We start from the raw sequence: 18,399 nt of genomic DNA, 5'->3' as shown, positions 1-18,399 counted from the left end.
GATAATCAAGGTAATTTTAACCTGTACGACATAACGCATCGTTTAAAAACTTACAATCTGCTCGATCTCATCGATGATGGAAGAAAAGCGAGCGAAGTGACGCTTGCTAGTTGTTTGGCTTGGTTAACGGTTGCGCGCCATTTACGAACTGGCTCGATAACGACGTACGCTTTCTTACCCGTGGTATCGCGGTCTGCCATCAACGCCATCTACAGAGAATATCGAGTACTTTGGAAATAACCGACGCGTTTAAACGTTCCTCGTCTCTGTGATTCCAGTAAAAGTTTTTCTTCTTGGATTCGATATTATATTCGATCTTATAACCCTGCTTGTCTCGCGTTAACGATGGACAACGATAATCACTTTGGAAGAATCGTATCCACGGAAGACGAAGAGCTGGGCTTTCGACGTAAAAGGATCGTGTACCATCGTATCGAAGGGCTTGTCCATAGCGAATAGGTAATGTACGTGAAACGAATTATACCGAATGCTTTCTAATTATTCGATAAACGTAAAGTGGCGTTACGTCGAAGGTACGTGGAACTCGGTGGTGAAGAAATAAATTACCTATCAGCTCACGTACCTCTCATATACAATATATCACATATCAACAATTTTATTTAGTCTCGTTTTATTTAACATACAAGAGCTATCTTTTAAACATGACGCACGATTTCAATATGCATACGAGTTTGCATATATTAAATAAAGTCTAGGTTACATTGATATGACATTTCGTTACGGTGAAACTGTACACAAAAAGGGCGCGCAAGCACGAGACTATTCGTTTCTCGGTGTCCTCCTCGGTTGGCTGCTTTTCACCGCGTCTCCACCGCTCCGTGCTGAATTTTATTATTTTCGCGAACGTTTCGCGACGATCGTACCGCGATGTACGCGGCGGTCTAACGCTTCTCCGCGTTTCGTCCTCGATAGAAAATGTTGGGGCCAACAGTTGGAGAACGGCGAGCAGTGAACAGCGAACAGCGAGTTCAGGCAGAGATTTCCAAGACGGGACTAGATGAGATACTCTATTCTCGTTTAAAGGTTTTGGGAGCGGAACGCGCAGTAAGAACGCGGTGAAGAAGGAGAAACGACAGAGGCTCGCGCATCGCTGTCGCGCGTCACGGGAACATCGTACGAACCTGTCGTCGATACATATTGTCTCCAACGTACATTTACACGTACGAAATACAGTCTGCGATTAATCGACGATCGTTCTACATACGGTAGACACGACGCGCGCTTCCAATACGCGTACACGCGGACAATTTTAGCATTACTAGACGGTAAACGGTTAGAGACGATGTACAATAAGACGCGAGTGTCGCATTGGAAAAATATATGTACGCGTTAAGTTTAGGAGAGAAGGAATGATAAGACGAGGTTTCTAGGTGCGGGCACGCGCGTTTGCGTCCAAGCACACAGAGATATGTTTAATATACGTTTGCACGACAAATCGGTTATTTCGCGCGTTACAACAACGATCGGCGTCGGTGCGCCACAAACGAGACGCAAAGGAAATTCTTTCGTATTTCCATTAGGCTACGCTATTCGAAGGCAATTCCCTTCGATCGCCACTTTTTATCCTCTTTTTCTCTGTTTCTCTCTCGCTTACTTATACTACAGCTGCTATACATGCATCCACGAGTAGGCGCTCGCAACCTCCCATCTCGCTTCCCCTCTCGCTTCCCCTCTCGCTCGCTTTTCTCTCCCGTTCCTTTCCGCAGTTTCCTTCTTTCACAGTAACTAAGTACATTACAGGCTATGTTATAGCTGCGTCGTTATCGCTGCTGCGCGAGATACACTTGCTGCGTGATATCGAGTCTGTAAACGAGCACGATACACTCGAACGATCTCGTAGAACGCGCGCATCGCTTGTTAATATTTAGCGAGTAACGCCGCCGGGATGGCAAGATTGTACAGGACGAGTAGATTCTCGGATAGATATGTACAGGTTTGTGCAAAGTGAAAACGGAGCAGTGCATATTCGAAATTGCTCTGGATCAAAATCGAAAAGGGTTGGCAGAGGGACGGGGTGGGGGGGGGTGGGACGGAAGACGCTCGAGACTTCTTTTATCTTTCGTTAGAAAAAGATAAAAGAAAAAAAGAAAATAAAATAAAACGCGGAATTTGGTCGCGCGGTTGCTTTGAAATAAGAACGTCGCGCTTAATCGGAGATAAAATACGTTCGATTCTGACTCGAACGTAAGCGTTACGTTTCACAGAACGAAGCATACACGTCTTCATGTAGGAACAGTCTGTTTAAGCCGCAGGATCAAGCCTCCCAGCTTGCTGACTGTTCGTACGAACGGGGAAAGGATTATTATTCCCTCGTCTCGCGCGGTCGCTAGTCGATGACAAATTACACGATTACGACGATTTCATCCGCAATGGTGGAAGAAGATGACGTGCTATTCCGTAGTCGAAGATCTTGCGCGTCGACAGGATGCATCGTTAGAGACGAACGCAGCTTCAAGAACAAGGGACGTCGTTTAGTAATCGTTTGAATCGACGACGACGTTCATCTTGCTTCCTTGGCATCGATAGAACAAAACGCGTTCCACGTACGAACAATGAGAACGATAAGAGGGAAGAGGAAAAGGCAGGAGAATCGGTGGAAAAGAGAAGGCGTTATACCAAAGAAAAATAGGGGCACGGCGCGTGGGAATGGCATGGAAAGTGGCGAAAATATGACGCAAGTATCGGCAAGGCGAAACACAACGATGGTCCAGAGATCGAGGAAACTAATACTACGACTAAGTTAGGATGATCTCTACTAAGTTTATCGTTAGCGTATTTACTTCTGTTTACCTCTTCGTGATAATCACGCTAGCTTTTATATCATAATTTACACATCGCAACACGACATCGCATCGAATTAGGGATGGGGTTGGTAAGGGGGGCGTCTGAGAAGCTACCGATAGCCGTGGCTCACGGCTTTCAGCTTCGGTAACATTGTTCCAATTGTCTTCCCTTACGATCGAAAAACCGTCCGCTACTTACAAATAATACTGAATCTACAATATGGTATTTTTAACCGGTCGAACGGCAGGTTTGGACTCGCTGGCGGCGGTCGCGGTTTCTGGCGCCGTATAATCTCTCGTTCGATCTTCGTTCTCTCGTTCGACGCTGCGCGAAGACGTAGCCGCGCTTAAACACCGCCTGTCCAACCGTGTCTCGTGTTTTGCCCGGTTCGTCAGACAGTCTTTTACAAAGGTACGATTTTTTCGTTTCGATGCACCGGCGTGTCGTACGCTGGCACGCATTTGTAGTACTGCGGAGGGTAGCTGGAGTAAGAGGCGTCGGATGGCGAGAGACGAGCTCGGAATCGGCCGCGAACGATGTGAACGATCAACAGCACGCAGAGCAACGTCAATATCGCGATCAAAGTGATCGGTACCGTGCCCCAGCCTTTGCCTGCCGGATGATGTCCGCTGGTCGCTCCGTTTCCTTTCGCCGGCTGAAAACAAACGACGAATAGCGATCGATCGTCCACCGTGAGAACTCGAGGAGAAGTTGGTCGACAAGTTGGCGAATCGAACCAAGTCCGCGAGCTTACCGTAATTGGACAGACTGGACAACAAGTTCCCGGTTGCGGGGGCAACGGATCGTTGCAAGCTACCGAGCAAACAGTCTCTTTGCAGCTGAGCTTCCCTCCGGCTTCGCAGGTGCACGAGGTACACGAGTTTTGATGCCAAGTCGATCCTTCTGGATGCGTTCCGTTAAGATGGTCCATGCAGGAAGCACGACAGCGACACATCTACGGATCGATCGTATTGAGAATTCCACTCGGGGCAAAGAACAAACGGAAGGGACGTTTACTTACCGGACAGCCGCGTTTGTTCGTCTTGTAACCAAAGGCGCATCGTTTCCTGCATCCGAGCAGAGGCGGGCAGCCCGGCGAGTCTGATTCCCGGCACTTGCAGAACGTGCAGTCGTTTTCGTCCATCACCAATCCCCGTTCGCAGTGCAAGTCGCACTTTACTTCGGGACAAATCTTCTTCCCCTCGTCGTCCGTCGACACGGTGTCGGTGACAGGCTGCTCGAAGGTTTCCATATTTTGGCAAGTGCACACAGGGCACCCATCTTCGTCCTTCGCGATCTCGCAATTGACCTCGCAACGCGGCGCTTTCGGGCAAATCTTGCCGTCGTTGGTAGCCGGACGTTGCGTCATCGTCGCGTCGTCGTCCTGCAAATGGAATTCGATCGGACGTCGGCGTCGCATGACGTTTCACCGTTCGATACGTACCTTGGATTCGTCGCAACTGCACACCGGGCAATTATTTTCGTCCGTGGCGTAACCACGCTGGCACGTTAACTCGCATCCTTCCAACGATGTTCGACAGGGCAGTTGGGCTTCGTGAAACGTCGCGTTCGTAAGCGGCGGACAGTGAGGGCAACACTCGCCAGGATCGGGAGGAATCGCGTTTTCGCAGGACTTGCACATCGGTTCTTGACAGGATACCCCGTCCTCTTGACAAACGCAGTTCACGCAGTCCGACTGTTGCCATCGTTCGCCCAACTTTCTCGCCTTGCCCTCGTAGATACAATATGCTGCCTTCTTCGTCGTCTCGGTCGCCACTTCTATCCGGTAGACGGACTCTGCGAGACAAACGAAAACGTCGATGCACGTTACACGTGTCCGCGTACGCGATAACTCGTTCTTCGTCATCTATACGAAGGAGAATCGACACGGTCGCGATCGATAGGCTGACTCGACTCGAGGGAGAAACCGGTGGTCGAGAGATTCGACGTATCGACGAATAATCGCATTTGGGGAGCAGGAAAACGAACGCGCGTTACGTTGCCAGCGGCGAATCGTACCGGAGCTAACGTCCCGCGTGAATCGCGATCGGATATCGAAACGAACGCCATCGAGCTTCGAACGATCGGTCGCAGCATCCGAGCGCGGTCCTCGGCAACGCTCGGTTCACCAGAGTAACGACAAATTCGTAAGAGTTCAACAGGTATCGACGGGATGATACCTGCGTAAACTGACGATAGGATGAGAAAAGAGCACGATTAAGAGGAAAAGATTACCTGCGGGTCTACACTCGTAGAGTGGGCAACAGCTTCCGGGCGTCTCGCGATCGAGGGCAGGCCTGACTTGAACGGGCCGATGTCCGGGTTGACATCTAGCCGGCGGGCAGGGCGCGCACTCGCATTTTCCATCCTCGGTGAGCACGCTGTTCTCCGGACACGGTTCCGATCCTCGAGGGTCTATCGTACAAAACGGAACAACGCTTTGAGCGGAGTTTGTCCACGCGAACGGTTCGCTGCGTCGTATCGCGTCCAATTCGATCTCTTACCTGTGGGCACGCAATCGTAACGAGCGCAACAGCTACCTGGCGTTTCAGGGTCCGCTGGCTTCACTTGCATCGGACGTTGACCCGCTTGGCATTCGACCGATGGACAGTCGATGGCTGCGCATTTGCACTCGCCGTTCTCTCCTCGGACGCTATCCTCCGGGCAGTCGATGCCACGCGTGCCTCCTTCGAACAGAATCATCGGGAAAGTTAAATTTTTGACGATTTAAATTTTTCACGCCGACTTTCGTTACCGAACATCGGCTTCGTCTCGATTCGAACGTCAGGAACGAACGTGGAAACGCGTTATATTGCTCGACTGGCCGGCGATTTACGATCGTACGAAGCACTCGCGACCTTGCAGTTACTATAATGTAACGTGCACGTCGTCTCTCGATATTCGTCTACGCGACATCGTCTCGAGAGCATCCGAATCGGAACGTCGCACCACAGACTTTAGAAATCTCTACGCCTTTCTTTATCGACGTCACTCTCTCTCTCTCTCTCTTACTCGTCCTATACTCGAATACGCGTCTGTCGTTTAAACTCTTTGCACCGTCAAACATAAACTACGATAAGAGAGGATCCAGCACAGGTTGCTTCGTTCTATAGGATGTGACATCCTATGTCATCCCTTGATCATGCTTATAAAACCCTGATGCGAACGTCGAATATCACCTCGCTCGAAGTTTGAAGAATTATCAAGGACCTCTGCGTTCTTTATAAAATTACTCACGGACGAACCAACAACCAACTTACTGTCTTATCGCTTGTCAATTTTAACGCGCCAACCAGTCCCTCCGAACCGCCAATAGTCTTCAGACCATCGATCTATTCGTCTCGCTTCGATGTGGTCGACACTGCTTGCTCGAACGTATTCTCTTGCTAATCCTTACAGCGACAAAATTGACGTTTTTTTCGGAAAATGCAAATGGGTTTTAAAAAACTCGCTCTACAGTGCCAACATTCGATAACGATGGCTAGCTTCCCTATGCTAAACCGGGCTCTGTCTTATTGTCTTCGTTCGCTTGATCGTTCTCTGTATCGTTACCTGCTCGTCTTTCTTTTTCCTTCTTTCTGTCTTTTTATCTCTTTTCTATATGCTACTTTGTACGCGATTACGTTCGTACGAAAAAGAATATTCGAGTCGTTTAATACTAAATTAAATTAAATGAAAAAAGAAGAAAGAGGACCAGTCTTGGAGGGTACGGGAGCGGCTATCGTTCGGCGAAGCCGGGATGAAAAATGCTTTGGTTTTTTACCGTCGCTTCGAACGAACGCGCCGTTTTTTTCCATCGATCGATTCGTTTACCGTAATCTCGGTTGCGCTGCAGAGAACGACGTTGCTTCCCGTTACTGAAATATTACTCCCCGAGGATAAGGCAGGATATGGCACATTCCCAAAGAAAAATTGGCCACGCAAACAGCACCGACCCGGAGAAATCGTCGAAACCATACAGCCGCGTTTACCTGCTGGTCGCGAACAGGTTTCGATAAAAGAAGTCGAGATTGGTTAAATACGCTCGAACTTGGAACCGTTGCCAAGGCCGCACGATCCGGCTCTTTCGTACGACCTCGATACGAACATCAACGATAGCCAGAATTACGCGTGAAAATCGTTCCAACGTTCGCTGGCCATCGACCGGTCTGTGTATGCCGAAGGGATAACGATATTTTTTCGCCACCAGAAAGCGAACCGTTGTTTTCGTTTGGGTTCTCGGTCGGCTCTGTTTCGCAGTTGCACATTTCGATTTTTGATAACATCGCTCCGGTTGGCGGAAACGACGCGAAAGAAAAATAGCGTTGAGATTCGCCAGCGTGCCACGTGCCGGAAGGGACGTCGGTGAGAGATCGACGAGAAGCCAAACCATCTCCCCTCTGCCTCGATTGTGCGTCGTTCAGATCGACCGAATCTCTTCCCCCCCTCTCTCTCTCTCTCTCTTTTCTCTATTTTACAGACAAAAAGAAACGTAAGAGAATTTGGTCCCTTTTGCGTAATCATTGTTATTTATTCGGTGGCATCGGCGAGATAAATCCTTTGTTACAATAAACGTACAATTACATAAGCGTGTCGCAAAACAGAGGTGCACGTAGCAAACGAAAAAAAGGAAAGATCGATTCGTACGAGATTACGCAAGCGATTTCAGGATTTACATAGGGTCACGCGAGCAGAGTGGCGAAAGGTAGTTACAGAGTCAGGGAAAAAGTGGAGTTCGTTGTAGAAATTGTTGCCATTTGTAACTAGACTTTAAGGCGTATGGTTGGATCATGGCAGTTGGCCATAAAGCGCGCGATCGTTTTCTAACATAATTCGCGATCGACGAACGAAGACGACCGATCTACGGTATTTTTTTTTTCTCTCTCTCTACGAGGAATCCTTTGCACCGCGTTGCGTGGTTTTACCTCGTCGCGCAAGTATGGCAAAAATCCCGACACATTTCGAAAAGAAGATCGACTTTTGGTTTTCGCTTTTCATCCAGCTCGTCGCTTCTCATCGTGTCAAGGTCAGCGATCGATGCTTGGTCGTGAGAACGCGCGCGCGATAAAACGCGGCGTCCTATCAGCGAGCATCGACGATAATTTCCGCTGGCCAGCTTCGTCCATCCGTCAACGTCAAAGTCGACGTTTTCCTCCAACGGAACAGGACCCGATACTCTTTTCGACCGGCAATCGCAACTTTTTCTCTTTCGTCGCAACGCGTAGGCGAATAACCGAGGCTACTTTCGCGCGGTATTTGTCCTTGTGCCAGGTTATCCACGTCGAAGCTAACGACGTCGTTGGCTATAAGCACACATCCGCGTTCGTCGAATTCTCTCATCGAAGCGAAAGGTTTTCGCACACGTTGGGAAAACTCGGTGCGACGCTCGCCTCTCGACCGAGCACGTCATCCTCGTGTACGCGAACCCTTCGGATATAAGCAAACATTTACGGCTACCCTCTCTCGCGGATAGTTTGACGTTCGATAAAGCAATCAAGCGAAAGGTACCGAGGTTCGAGCTTCGCCTCGCAACGGACATCACGCGCGGCGTTCGCCGACAAAATTTTAAACAGCGTTGGAGAAGACGAGCTTCGTCGAACCGTTCCGGTGTCTGGCCGAGAGTAATCGAGCTTCCGCTTAATTGGCTTAACGTTTCGACGACGGACAACGAAGTGAAACGGTACGTCGCATTTCGCATCTTCTACGAGGATAAAAGAGAGTTGCTATCGTTCAGCGACGATGGAATTGGGCAAACCTCGTTTGCCGACTTTGCTTGCTTTTTGCCATTATCTTCGTATTTCTCTTCTTCTCTTATTTCTCTTTGCTTCTCTTTCTCGCTCGCTTTTTCCCATCGCGCCGAGAAAACGAGAATTTCCGGAGAAATTTTAACGGAAGAGCGCGCGAACGTCGAGCGTATCGACGACGACTCATCGGTCATCGCGAGACGCACGACGATCAAACTTGGGTCGAGCTCTCGTTCCTTCCGCCCTGATCGAGCGTCGTGGAAGTCGTTGAACGCATTGCGTGTCATTCCTAAAGATGGATGATCGCGGCGAGAACGACCATTATCCATGGCACGACATTGTCTCGAGTAATATCGTTGATGGCGTAACGCGTTCTCGATGGCATCGCGCGTTCCTCGTCGTTCGAGAAAGAAACCTTGCGGCATTTTCAAGTCGCCTTCGTCGCGACATATTGACTTTCTGTCAACGAGGTCGGGCCTCGCGTTTCTACGCCACTTAGCACACGTTACCGCCGTTTCTTCTACGGCGCTGGGTTTCATTAGACGTAGCTGCGGTCATTACGACAACCCTTGTACCTTAATCAGGATTTAGTACCCTTCTTTATACTCCCTCACCTTGTCTCGGTCATCTGGCAATCTCGTACGGCCAGGCAAAGAAAAATTAGTTTCAGAGGACTTGGAATTCTTTTCTCAGGTTGCTTGCTTATAAATCCTGCTAGGATATTGATAAAGGCTGGCCAACGAACCTCTACGCCTCTAAATATAAATTCTATCCACTAGCAACCGGGCGATCGGTTACTCAGGCTACTTTTCTATTTAGAATCTTAAATGGATTTATCGACTGTCCACAGTTCCTTAGCCGTATCAATTTCCAAAGACCGTGCTACTTTTCTCCGGACCGCTCTTTCTTATTTTATCCTCCGTGTTTCTCCAGATTTCGCCACATGGACGCTATCGGCCGTGTGTGTGAGCTGGGCCACGCTTTATGCAATAGAATCAACTTCTCTTCCACCTCGACCAGCTGTCTGAGAAAGAAGATCTACGAAACAGAGCGGTTTTACTCGGTTCACTCCGCAGGAACACCACGAACGAAACGAGGACGAGAGCTCCGTTTTTCGGTGAATCGCCTGCTGCGTTCGTCCAAAGTGAGACAGAGTAATTCTGTCCCTAAAAGAAAGACGAAGATTCGCCCTTAGCTAGCCACAGCCAACAGCTAGCGTAGCTTATTATTATATCCACATGTTCGTCTTGTTCTTTGGCGGCAACTGTATCGTCCCGACACTTATCTTCCTCCTATCGGATTGCACGCCCGCGTGCAGACGATTCTCTTTGCCGTTTAATAAATAAATAAACTTCACGATGATTCTCCGTCGCCAGTGACATATCTAGACGACGTTTCCGTCGTGCAGAAATCGTCGGTGCCTTTTTCCTAACGTCGATTTCGCAGCCCGGCGGATTTCTCCTCTCGACAAATCGGTTTTACGTGGTCGCTTAAATCATCGGGTGTGGCCAGAGCAGCAGGGGAAAGAGGAAGAAGATAGCAAACTGTCGGCTGTCAAAACGAAATTACTTAATTCCGGCTGCATCCTTCTGCTGTCGCTACGCTGCCACGACTCGCTCGTAAATTCACCGGTGATATCTTTTAACGAAAGAGACGGATCCGGAGATGGAGTCGAGAGGCTCTCGATATTCTTTCTCCTATGAATCATCGACTGGAAAAGCGCGTTACTTTGTTCGTCCGCGCCGCTTCACGACCCAGCCCCATCCACTCCAGGGGCAGAGCTGCGTTATCCGTTATTCGCTTTTTTCCTACATCAGCTAGTCGGACCGTACAGATATAAAGATTGAGTGCACGATTGATTTGAAAAACCGATATAGCAAGAGAGAGAGAGAGAGAACGCTGTCCTTGTGCGATAACGCGTAGACATTCGTACAGTGAACATAGGCTTGGCAACTAAGTGATTGCGGATTTTGTCATTAGCTGGTAATTACAAAATCTGCAATCACTTAGTTGCCAGCTCAATACGTAGAATGCAACTTTGAACGCATACCGTGCGACGCTTGTAAAATCGTATGGCAACATACGGACGGCGTTGCTGCGTCGCTACAGGAACGCAGAAATAAAGTTCTTCTGCGCCACGAAACACGGATACGCACGTATGTGTTTCCTTGTTCTTGCAACGTGCTGAGGTGATTCGTCGCAAACAACCGCTCGTCTGCGTCGGGTCTAACGTTTATCAACGTTATTTCATTTCGTACGTATCGCTATATTTGCAACTCGTTTACAGCGAACTTAGAGTTGGAAGACGAGTAGACGCGGCGAAATGGTAAAAGGGGGAGAAAAGTGGAAACGGTGAGTCAAAGCTACGAACGCACCTAGTTTCCAGCCACCGTGAGCTTCGTTTCCCTTCGCTTTGAAATCGCGCGAAGCCCTCCATCCGCCATTAATTCCTTCCGGGTCTTTGTCTACTCCGTAGGTAGCAGATGCTCGGCGTTCCGCATTTTCCACGTCGCAGTCGTGGCCGCGACGCGTTCCACCGGCCAGTCATCTACTTTTTTCCCCTTTCTATCCTCCCTTCGTCCCCTTAGTTTCCCGCTATTTCTCCTCGTTGCTTTATTACCTCGCGAAAATGCATCTTGGAAAGATATTTCGCGGTTTACGAAGTCGAAGAACGTTCGATTGCACGACCGCCACCGGTGAATTTTCGCGTTTCCAAGCGCGATCGACGAGTAATCGACGTTATGCAGCGAAGCTCGACGCGAATACTAAAAACGTAGGAAAAAGCTTGGATAAATCCAATCTGGCAAATGCAGGGTAAACAGCCGAGCCAAAAAGCGGCCGACGAAAATGATATATCTTGCTGAAATCATTAGCCTAATTGAAATCGGATATGTGGATGAAACGAACGTAATGACCGAAAGAGACGAGCCGAGCCGGTTCGTTTTCAAACGGAGCGAAACTGCGCGAAATCAACGCGATCGATCGACGAAAAAAAGAAGAATTCGCCCCGAAAAATCACCAGAGTGGTAGATCTTAATTGGCTTTTCCTTTCGCGGTGAAAAAAACACACTTGTGGCGAAAGAACATGAAACGAACTGTTCATTAACGGCATTCTATTCGCGAGTGGTTACAAGATCTTGTTCGATAGTTGGAATTCTTTTGCCGGGGATCGCGCTTCCTCTGATCACCGGCTTTTGTCTCTTTTCTTCTTTTTCTATTTTTCCTATTTTTTCCTTTTTTCATTTTTTTGGAAAAACAAAATTCACTCGTACGTCCGAACGCACGAACAGAGCGGAGGGCCAATGCGTACGCGCGCGTATACTCTGGCCTTTTCATCCGGGGCTTCGTTTCGCTTAATCCTTTTCATTTCGTTTGAAAGGACTCATCAAGCGTGAGAGATAAATCTGCTGCGCGCACCGGCGCACGGAAAACCGTGACGCGAGCTTGGAGCCTCGGTAGATTCGAAAAATCTTGTTTCGCGTGTCGAGCCTGGGCTCGGTGTTTCCAGGTGCATCGCCGATCCGTTCGAGCGCAAATCCTCGCCAAACGGACGACTTCACGCGATCGACGAGGGAGAAAGCTTTGCGGCGCTTTCGCGTCAAACGCGTCGTCGACAGAGAAAACATCGCTACTCGCCAAGGATTTCGACGGAACGAGCATCGCTTCCGATATTTTCGTCGAAACGAAAGACGCGCGCGCCGCTTCTCTTTCGGCTCGTGACTAGAAAAATAAACGGAGGAGCAGCGTTTCTAAAACCTCTTTCCATCAAATCCTACATCGTCGAAAGTTTTCTTTTCTTTTCCTCTCGCCCGCCGAAACGCGCGTTCCTGCGAGGAATTTTCGGTCTTCGATCAAATCGGATGGTTTTTCCCTTCCAGCAGCGCGTTTCCTTGGAATCGCAAACGACGATCGCGGTTTACTTGCTTAATTCGCGCGTACTTGCCAGCCAACGCGGCCGCAATTTCTTCTCGTTTCGTGGACCTCGTTACGCCGAAAAATGCGGTTGGGTGACGCGCGACATTCACGCGCCACGGACTCTAAATAAGCTGGAACTTCTTCTCTGTACGGTGCTCGGTATCGCGGTCGGCGAGCTGGGCAAACGAGTCCGCGACGTATCGTTCGTTGGAAACATTCGCGAGCAGCTAGAAACGCAATTTCACTTGTAAACGCGGAAATGAACTGCAGCCGAAAACCCATTACCGAGGCGGTGTTATCGACTCGCTTACTCGATAATATTGCGCGGTTGCTTCGACAGGGAAATGGCCGTTCGATCCGTCGGTAGTTTGGCGAAACCGAGATTCGAAGATTACACGGGGAAATAAAAGTTACGAGGACCGATAAGAGCACTTTGCTGACGCGAGTCATGCGCGTCAGCGCTACGAAACTCTACAGCCATGTCGCCAGGCAAAATTATTTACTTCGTTTATTCGTTTATTTATTCGGTCAACGAGCCGCAGCGTAGCCCTGTGTTGGAAAATAGACAAAGAGAGGGAAAGAATTGATCTGATAGGGCACAGATATAAAAGTATTAGCTAAAAGTATGCTGCGTTTTAAGAGTAGGTTTTAGAATTTTATTTTAAAATTCCTACTTCGTGTTATATTTTTTCCCCAATGATGTAATGACTTTCGTAACGATAACTAAAAAAGAATGATATAACGAATTTTATCTTGTTTTCTATGTATTCAAACTGAAAATAATTTTGCATTAAGGCTACTTATACCAATACCAATGAAAATGAGTGGTACTTGTCAAAGTGTTAAAGGATCCTGCGATCTGTTTATCGAAGCTCGATTAACCATTTTCCTCGTTTTGTACAACTTCCCACGCGTTTTTAAAATTTTTACTGCGTATCGTTCGACACGATGATACGAGCTATCAGGAAAATTCCGGATCGATCGCTAGATCGCTAGATGCTAGCGCTAGAAATAGCACAGCAATCAAAACGACGTGTTCTACAATTTCATAAATGTGTCAACCTTCGTTTAGGGATTAATAATAGGAAAAATCTACTGCATAACATGGAATTCCTGAAAATTCTGCAAGAAAGTAATAAATCAATAAATATAAAAATATTCTATTATTACGTATTTTTTAAAGACCAGTCATTTTCATTGCTTTTGGTAGAAATAGCTTCGTGTCAACTATCGGTAGTTCTAGCGTTAACGAGGAAGACTCTCCGTTAGAAAGATGCGACGCTGGGGAAAAACACAAAAAGAAAGAAGGGGAAAGATATAGACGGAGGTTCGTAAGTGGCGATGAATATAAAAACTGTCGTATATTTTCTAAGAAACGTGAGATCGATAAGGACGATAAGGACTGCTGAAGTAGATGGATATCGTGGCGTACAGCTGTACAGAGTTAACGAGGTGGGCGATTCGATTAATGCAGTTCAAATAGCCGTAGGTATTACGGCGCTGCTGCTGTTATTTCGAAACGAAAGAGATTCTCGCTGATGGCTATAGCCGAGAACGTTATCGAAAATCGCGATTAGCCGCGCGAAAAAACGGCGTGGCGGAAGGGCAACGAACGAATTATACGAGATAGATCTAAGAAGAACGCCGTCGGTGAAAGAGACTCCCGGAAGGTACCGAGTCGCTCGGCGACGTTGCGTCGTCGACGTTTTCCACGCGGACCTTGATCCGTGTGGGCCGTCGAGTGGAAAGCATTGAAAAAGGGGAGATAAAAAAATTTGCAAAAGAAAGACGAGCGCAGAGAGGGAGGGAGGGAGGGAAAAAATGTAGAAAAATTGTCCAGACGAGGCTGAAACGAGCAACGTTCACCGACGTGTTCGTTTGGCATGAATAATGTAGTTTCTGGCACGAACGGGTAAAGCGAAGAACGAAAAAAGAGAGAGTAAGAGTGGGGAGTGCACGGTCGTTGCCGGTGCTCGACGAACTCTACGTGGTAGTAGCCGAGGTATAAAGGATGGAAGGGTGCGAGCGAGCCAAGAGGGAAGAAGCTTTGATCTTTTGTAACCGTCGAATTTACGTTGAAAAGTTAGTAAACGTCGTGACAAAGGCTCTCCAAGTTACCTTCTCGAGATCGGTGTTCGAGCCGCTTCGGTAAACGCCTTATTTCGCGCGTTCGCCGGCTAATCGAATCTCCTCGAAATAAGTATCGTTCGAGTCGGCCATCGAAGTTGCGATTAATCGGTGGAACGCGAATTACGACGTCGCGGAGACACGATGAAAATTCCGGCACGTAAAAAGAAAAATGGCAAACCGGGCAACGACGCGCGTTGCTGCAATCTATGTAACGAGGAACCGGGCAAGCCGAGCGAAGGACCACGTTACGTGGAAAGCCGGTGTTTGCATTGCCGCGTCAGCTGGTCCGTTACCGCTGATAGCTACGCCGTAGACATCGTTATAATGGAACGCGTCAGAGTGCCTTTATGTCTTTCGCGATACCGAAAGCGTGGCTGTCCCTCTCGCCTCCCATGAACTCGCTTCGCCTGCAATTTCCCTCGAAAATCGAACCGCTTTTTTTCAGAAACGCTTCCATATGTAATTGTACTTTTGATACCAACGTATCGTTTGCTTGCGAGAGATTGAAATTTGTTAAACGGCCTCCTTTGAACTTTTTTAATCCTCGATCCTTCGAACTATTACAGCGCACCGTAATTGGACAACGCTTGGAGAAGGCGGCCGTCATCTGGTCGTCTAATCAACTAAAATATAAACGACTCATTGAGAGGATGTAACACGGTTCCCTTAGGTTTGCGGCTTATAAGTTGGCTCGGCGTATCACTACGATTACACAGGCTAATTATATCCTTGTTGAATCTGCGATCGACCAGAGTCCTGTAGAATCGTCGCGGTTTTGTTTTTGCTTTTTAAGAATCGTCAATGATGCTATTCGTTGTCCGCAACTTATCCAACTGTTAAATCTCTGTGCTTCTCCTCCGAGGTCGTTTAGATTCGCAAGGACTTTTTTACGAATCGTAACCGGTAGGTTCGCAGCCTTTGAACCTCACTAAGCACCGGTTTAGGTCTCTTTAGTATCGATATCTGTAACTTCGGAAATTCGCTTGAAAATATTTTACAACGCTTCAGCCAGTTTCAATTGCGTGTGACGCGTGTACTTGCGTTTACGCGATCCATGACCTAACCCCGTGAGAGATTTCTAAAATTAAATTCCGCGGTTAACTGGTTGATATAAATATTTATCGTCACGCGTCCCTTGTCGTATGCGCGTTCATGTTACCACTTAATTACGTATTTGCCATTATGGATGGGGATTTGTCATCCGAATAAAGATAAATAAATATATATTTTTTTACCGGCGCCACTTTGAACTTTGGAGTTACATTTTCATCTAATCTTTCACATTCTTATCTTTCGAAGATGATCATATTGACAAAATGACCAGTACAGCGTTCAAAATACGTAATCGGTTTCATTTACAGAGCATCTACTTTCAGATTATTTTAAGAGCGTAAACACATTAAGAATTCTATGCTGCACCCGTGTTCGTCCTCGCCCGAAGTATTGTTCCGTTATTTGGTCGCTCTATTGTCGAAATTGTCTGCATCAGATTGGAAGATATTCAACGCAAGTTCTTGCGTCTGACTGTCCGCCTCTCGAGTAGTCCTATGTTCTACCATGGCCGTAAATACTCAGTTACAACGTATCGGCTCCACCTAACGACGTCTTCCGTTTGACCTATTCTTTGCACATAATGTGTCAAACGTCCTAATACAATAGATCGTGCCGAAAGTTTAGCGCATTCCGATCTTTGGATTTCTTCGCCTTCTATTAGACACCGTCCCCTTCTCTGCTAAAAATTCCAACGAACCTGCTACGGCCAATATAATTGTCTCAATAGGATTAAACCCTAGCTGTAGTTTCACCATTCTCCAATAGTTCTCACATTGCACGTTACAATACCTTCTCCAGTTCATGCCGCAGTCGCTAATCTACTTTACAGTCGATGCAACGTAAGACAATAACAAACAACAAACGTAAATTTGTCAATAACGAGATTCATTTCTTTTCTTTCTCTACTTTCATGCAGATTACTTTTTTCGTTCTGTATCAATCGTCGTATGTTACAGGGCGTACGTAATCCGGAAATAAATAATTTAATTATACTTTAACATATTTCTGAGCTTAACGACGCGTTCCTGCTTCGCTTTCGTCTCGCTCGTTAACTTCGAAACCCTCTGATCTCGCAACTCCTACATTCGTTTTTCCCTTTCAGCAATATATAGATAATCCTATTATCCCTTTCAGATATAACATAAGGATTAACAAGCACCTACTAATTACTCAATTACTTGACACGATCAGATCCGCAGGCTAAAAACATTACTCTCTAGATTTAAACATTAAATTCAGCTAGAATCAAACATACGATCATCACTTATTATTCACGTTATAGTAACACGCCAGAATAATTTAATTATAATTCTCAATGAGAATTGATTCGAAACTACTTCCAAATAAAGAACAAATTTTCCCTACTATATCACAGGGCCAATATCCGTCAATAAATAATAACGATAATAAATAAACGAACGTTTGCTCGTCAAAAATGGCAGGTTCGTTGCGTTTCGTTCTTTGCGAGGAAAGAAAGTTCGTCGGCTCGGTAAACCGGATCTCGAAATTGCCATTATTTCGCATTGTTCCATGGCTGGAGGTACGGCTGGACGCGGTACAATGCCGTGCGACGCTATTCGGTGTTAAATGAGCGCAACGCTCAAATTTTCAGCCGTCATGCATCCAACTGTTTGTTCGAGTAGCTCGACCACCGGCCGCCAACTTTCCAGAGTTTATCGAACGAGCGTACACGCGACAGTTCGTTGGGTCAACCGTTGCGCCGGCGATTGTTGTCAGCTTGAAATATTTGTCGGTGGATTTTATAGAAGAGCGGTGATGCGTCTCGACTGTTCCGCGAAGTCATCGCGTAACTGCGACCACGATCTCTCCACCGACGGAAACGTGGAAGCACGCGACGAGCCACGTTTCTCTGCCTGTGCTCGTTTAACTCGATTTCTTCGAAGGACTCGCTACCGGAAGAAGGAACAGATCGCTGATCGAAATCGTTCTCTTCCGATCTTTCTCGACCAAGGACATTCGAATCTCTGTAAGCACCGCCAAGTATAATTCCGTTCGCGAGCATCCGGACACCAACCAGATTGGTACAAGACGCGACGATCGATCGTAAAGTATCGACGAAACGATCGTTCGATGAGAATTTTATATTCGCGCGAGATCGCGGTGCAATGCTTGAAATAGAAGAAATTTGTCAAAACTGGACGATGAAGGTTTTCTAAACTAAACTGTATCGAAAAAATTGAAGGTAGATTAGATAGGATAGCAAACTCCGAATCTGTATTGTAAAATCACCTATACCATAGCATCTATTTTTTTCATTTTTTTTTCAAAAATCTACCCCTCGCGTTTTCCCTGTCCCGCTTCCGCATACAGAGGAGGAAACGCCAGGTGCACCTGTCTCGGGATGAAATCTCTTTAAAATACGTGGAAAAGCGTTCTCTGCAATCCTATGACGCATTCCTGGGCTCGGATAACGAGGGAACACGATAATATCGAATGACAAGAATGACAAGATCGATGAAAATGATGATCGAACACGCGGCAAGTATCCACAGACGAGAGGAGAATTAGTTTTCGTTCTATCAAATCGACGAGATTATTATTACAACATAGAATATACATATACGGAACCTTTATACGGTGTAACGTTTCTTAATCAAGTTCTCATGAGTGTTACGATAGGTACTTATGAGGAGCGGGTATAAGTCGTGAATAGCGGCGTTGAGAAGCTCGATTAAACCGTAGAAAGGTAACATAACGTTGGTTAAAGCGGCAGACCAGCAACGGTTACGAACCCGAATATCGGATCGTTTTC

At 47.2% G+C, this 18,399-nt stretch overlaps 1 protein-coding gene across 2 annotated transcripts in view; it reads right to left on the bottom strand.

Annotated features, from left to right (window-relative positions):
• Positions 1–591: 591 nt before the first annotated feature.
• Cmpy (crimpy) overlaps positions 592–18,399 on the bottom strand; it is a 153,916-nt gene continuing 136,108 nt past the window's right edge. For both annotated transcript variants that reach the window (XM_072005353.1, XM_072005351.1), the window contains exons 6-11: positions 5,310–5,492; positions 5,041–5,220; positions 4,250–4,602; positions 3,827–4,189; positions 3,560–3,760; positions 592–3,460 (exon numbers count right to left, since the gene is read on the bottom strand). In XM_072005353.1, coding sequence (XP_071861454.1) covers positions 3,209–3,460; positions 3,560–3,760; positions 3,827–4,189; positions 4,250–4,602; positions 5,041–5,220; positions 5,310–5,492 — 1,532 coding nt within the window. In that variant the 3' untranslated portion in view covers positions 592–3,208. The remainder of the gene's footprint in view (positions 3,461–3,559; positions 3,761–3,826; positions 4,190–4,249; positions 4,603–5,040; positions 5,221–5,309; positions 5,493–18,399) is intronic.

Source organism: Bombus fervidus, chromosome 6 (genome assembly GCF_041682495.2).
Source record: "Bombus fervidus isolate BK054 chromosome 6, iyBomFerv1, whole genome shotgun sequence".
Taxonomy (NCBI): domain Eukaryota; kingdom Metazoa; phylum Arthropoda; class Insecta; order Hymenoptera; family Apidae; genus Bombus; species Bombus fervidus.
This window is presented reverse-complemented; position numbering and strand designations above follow the sequence as displayed.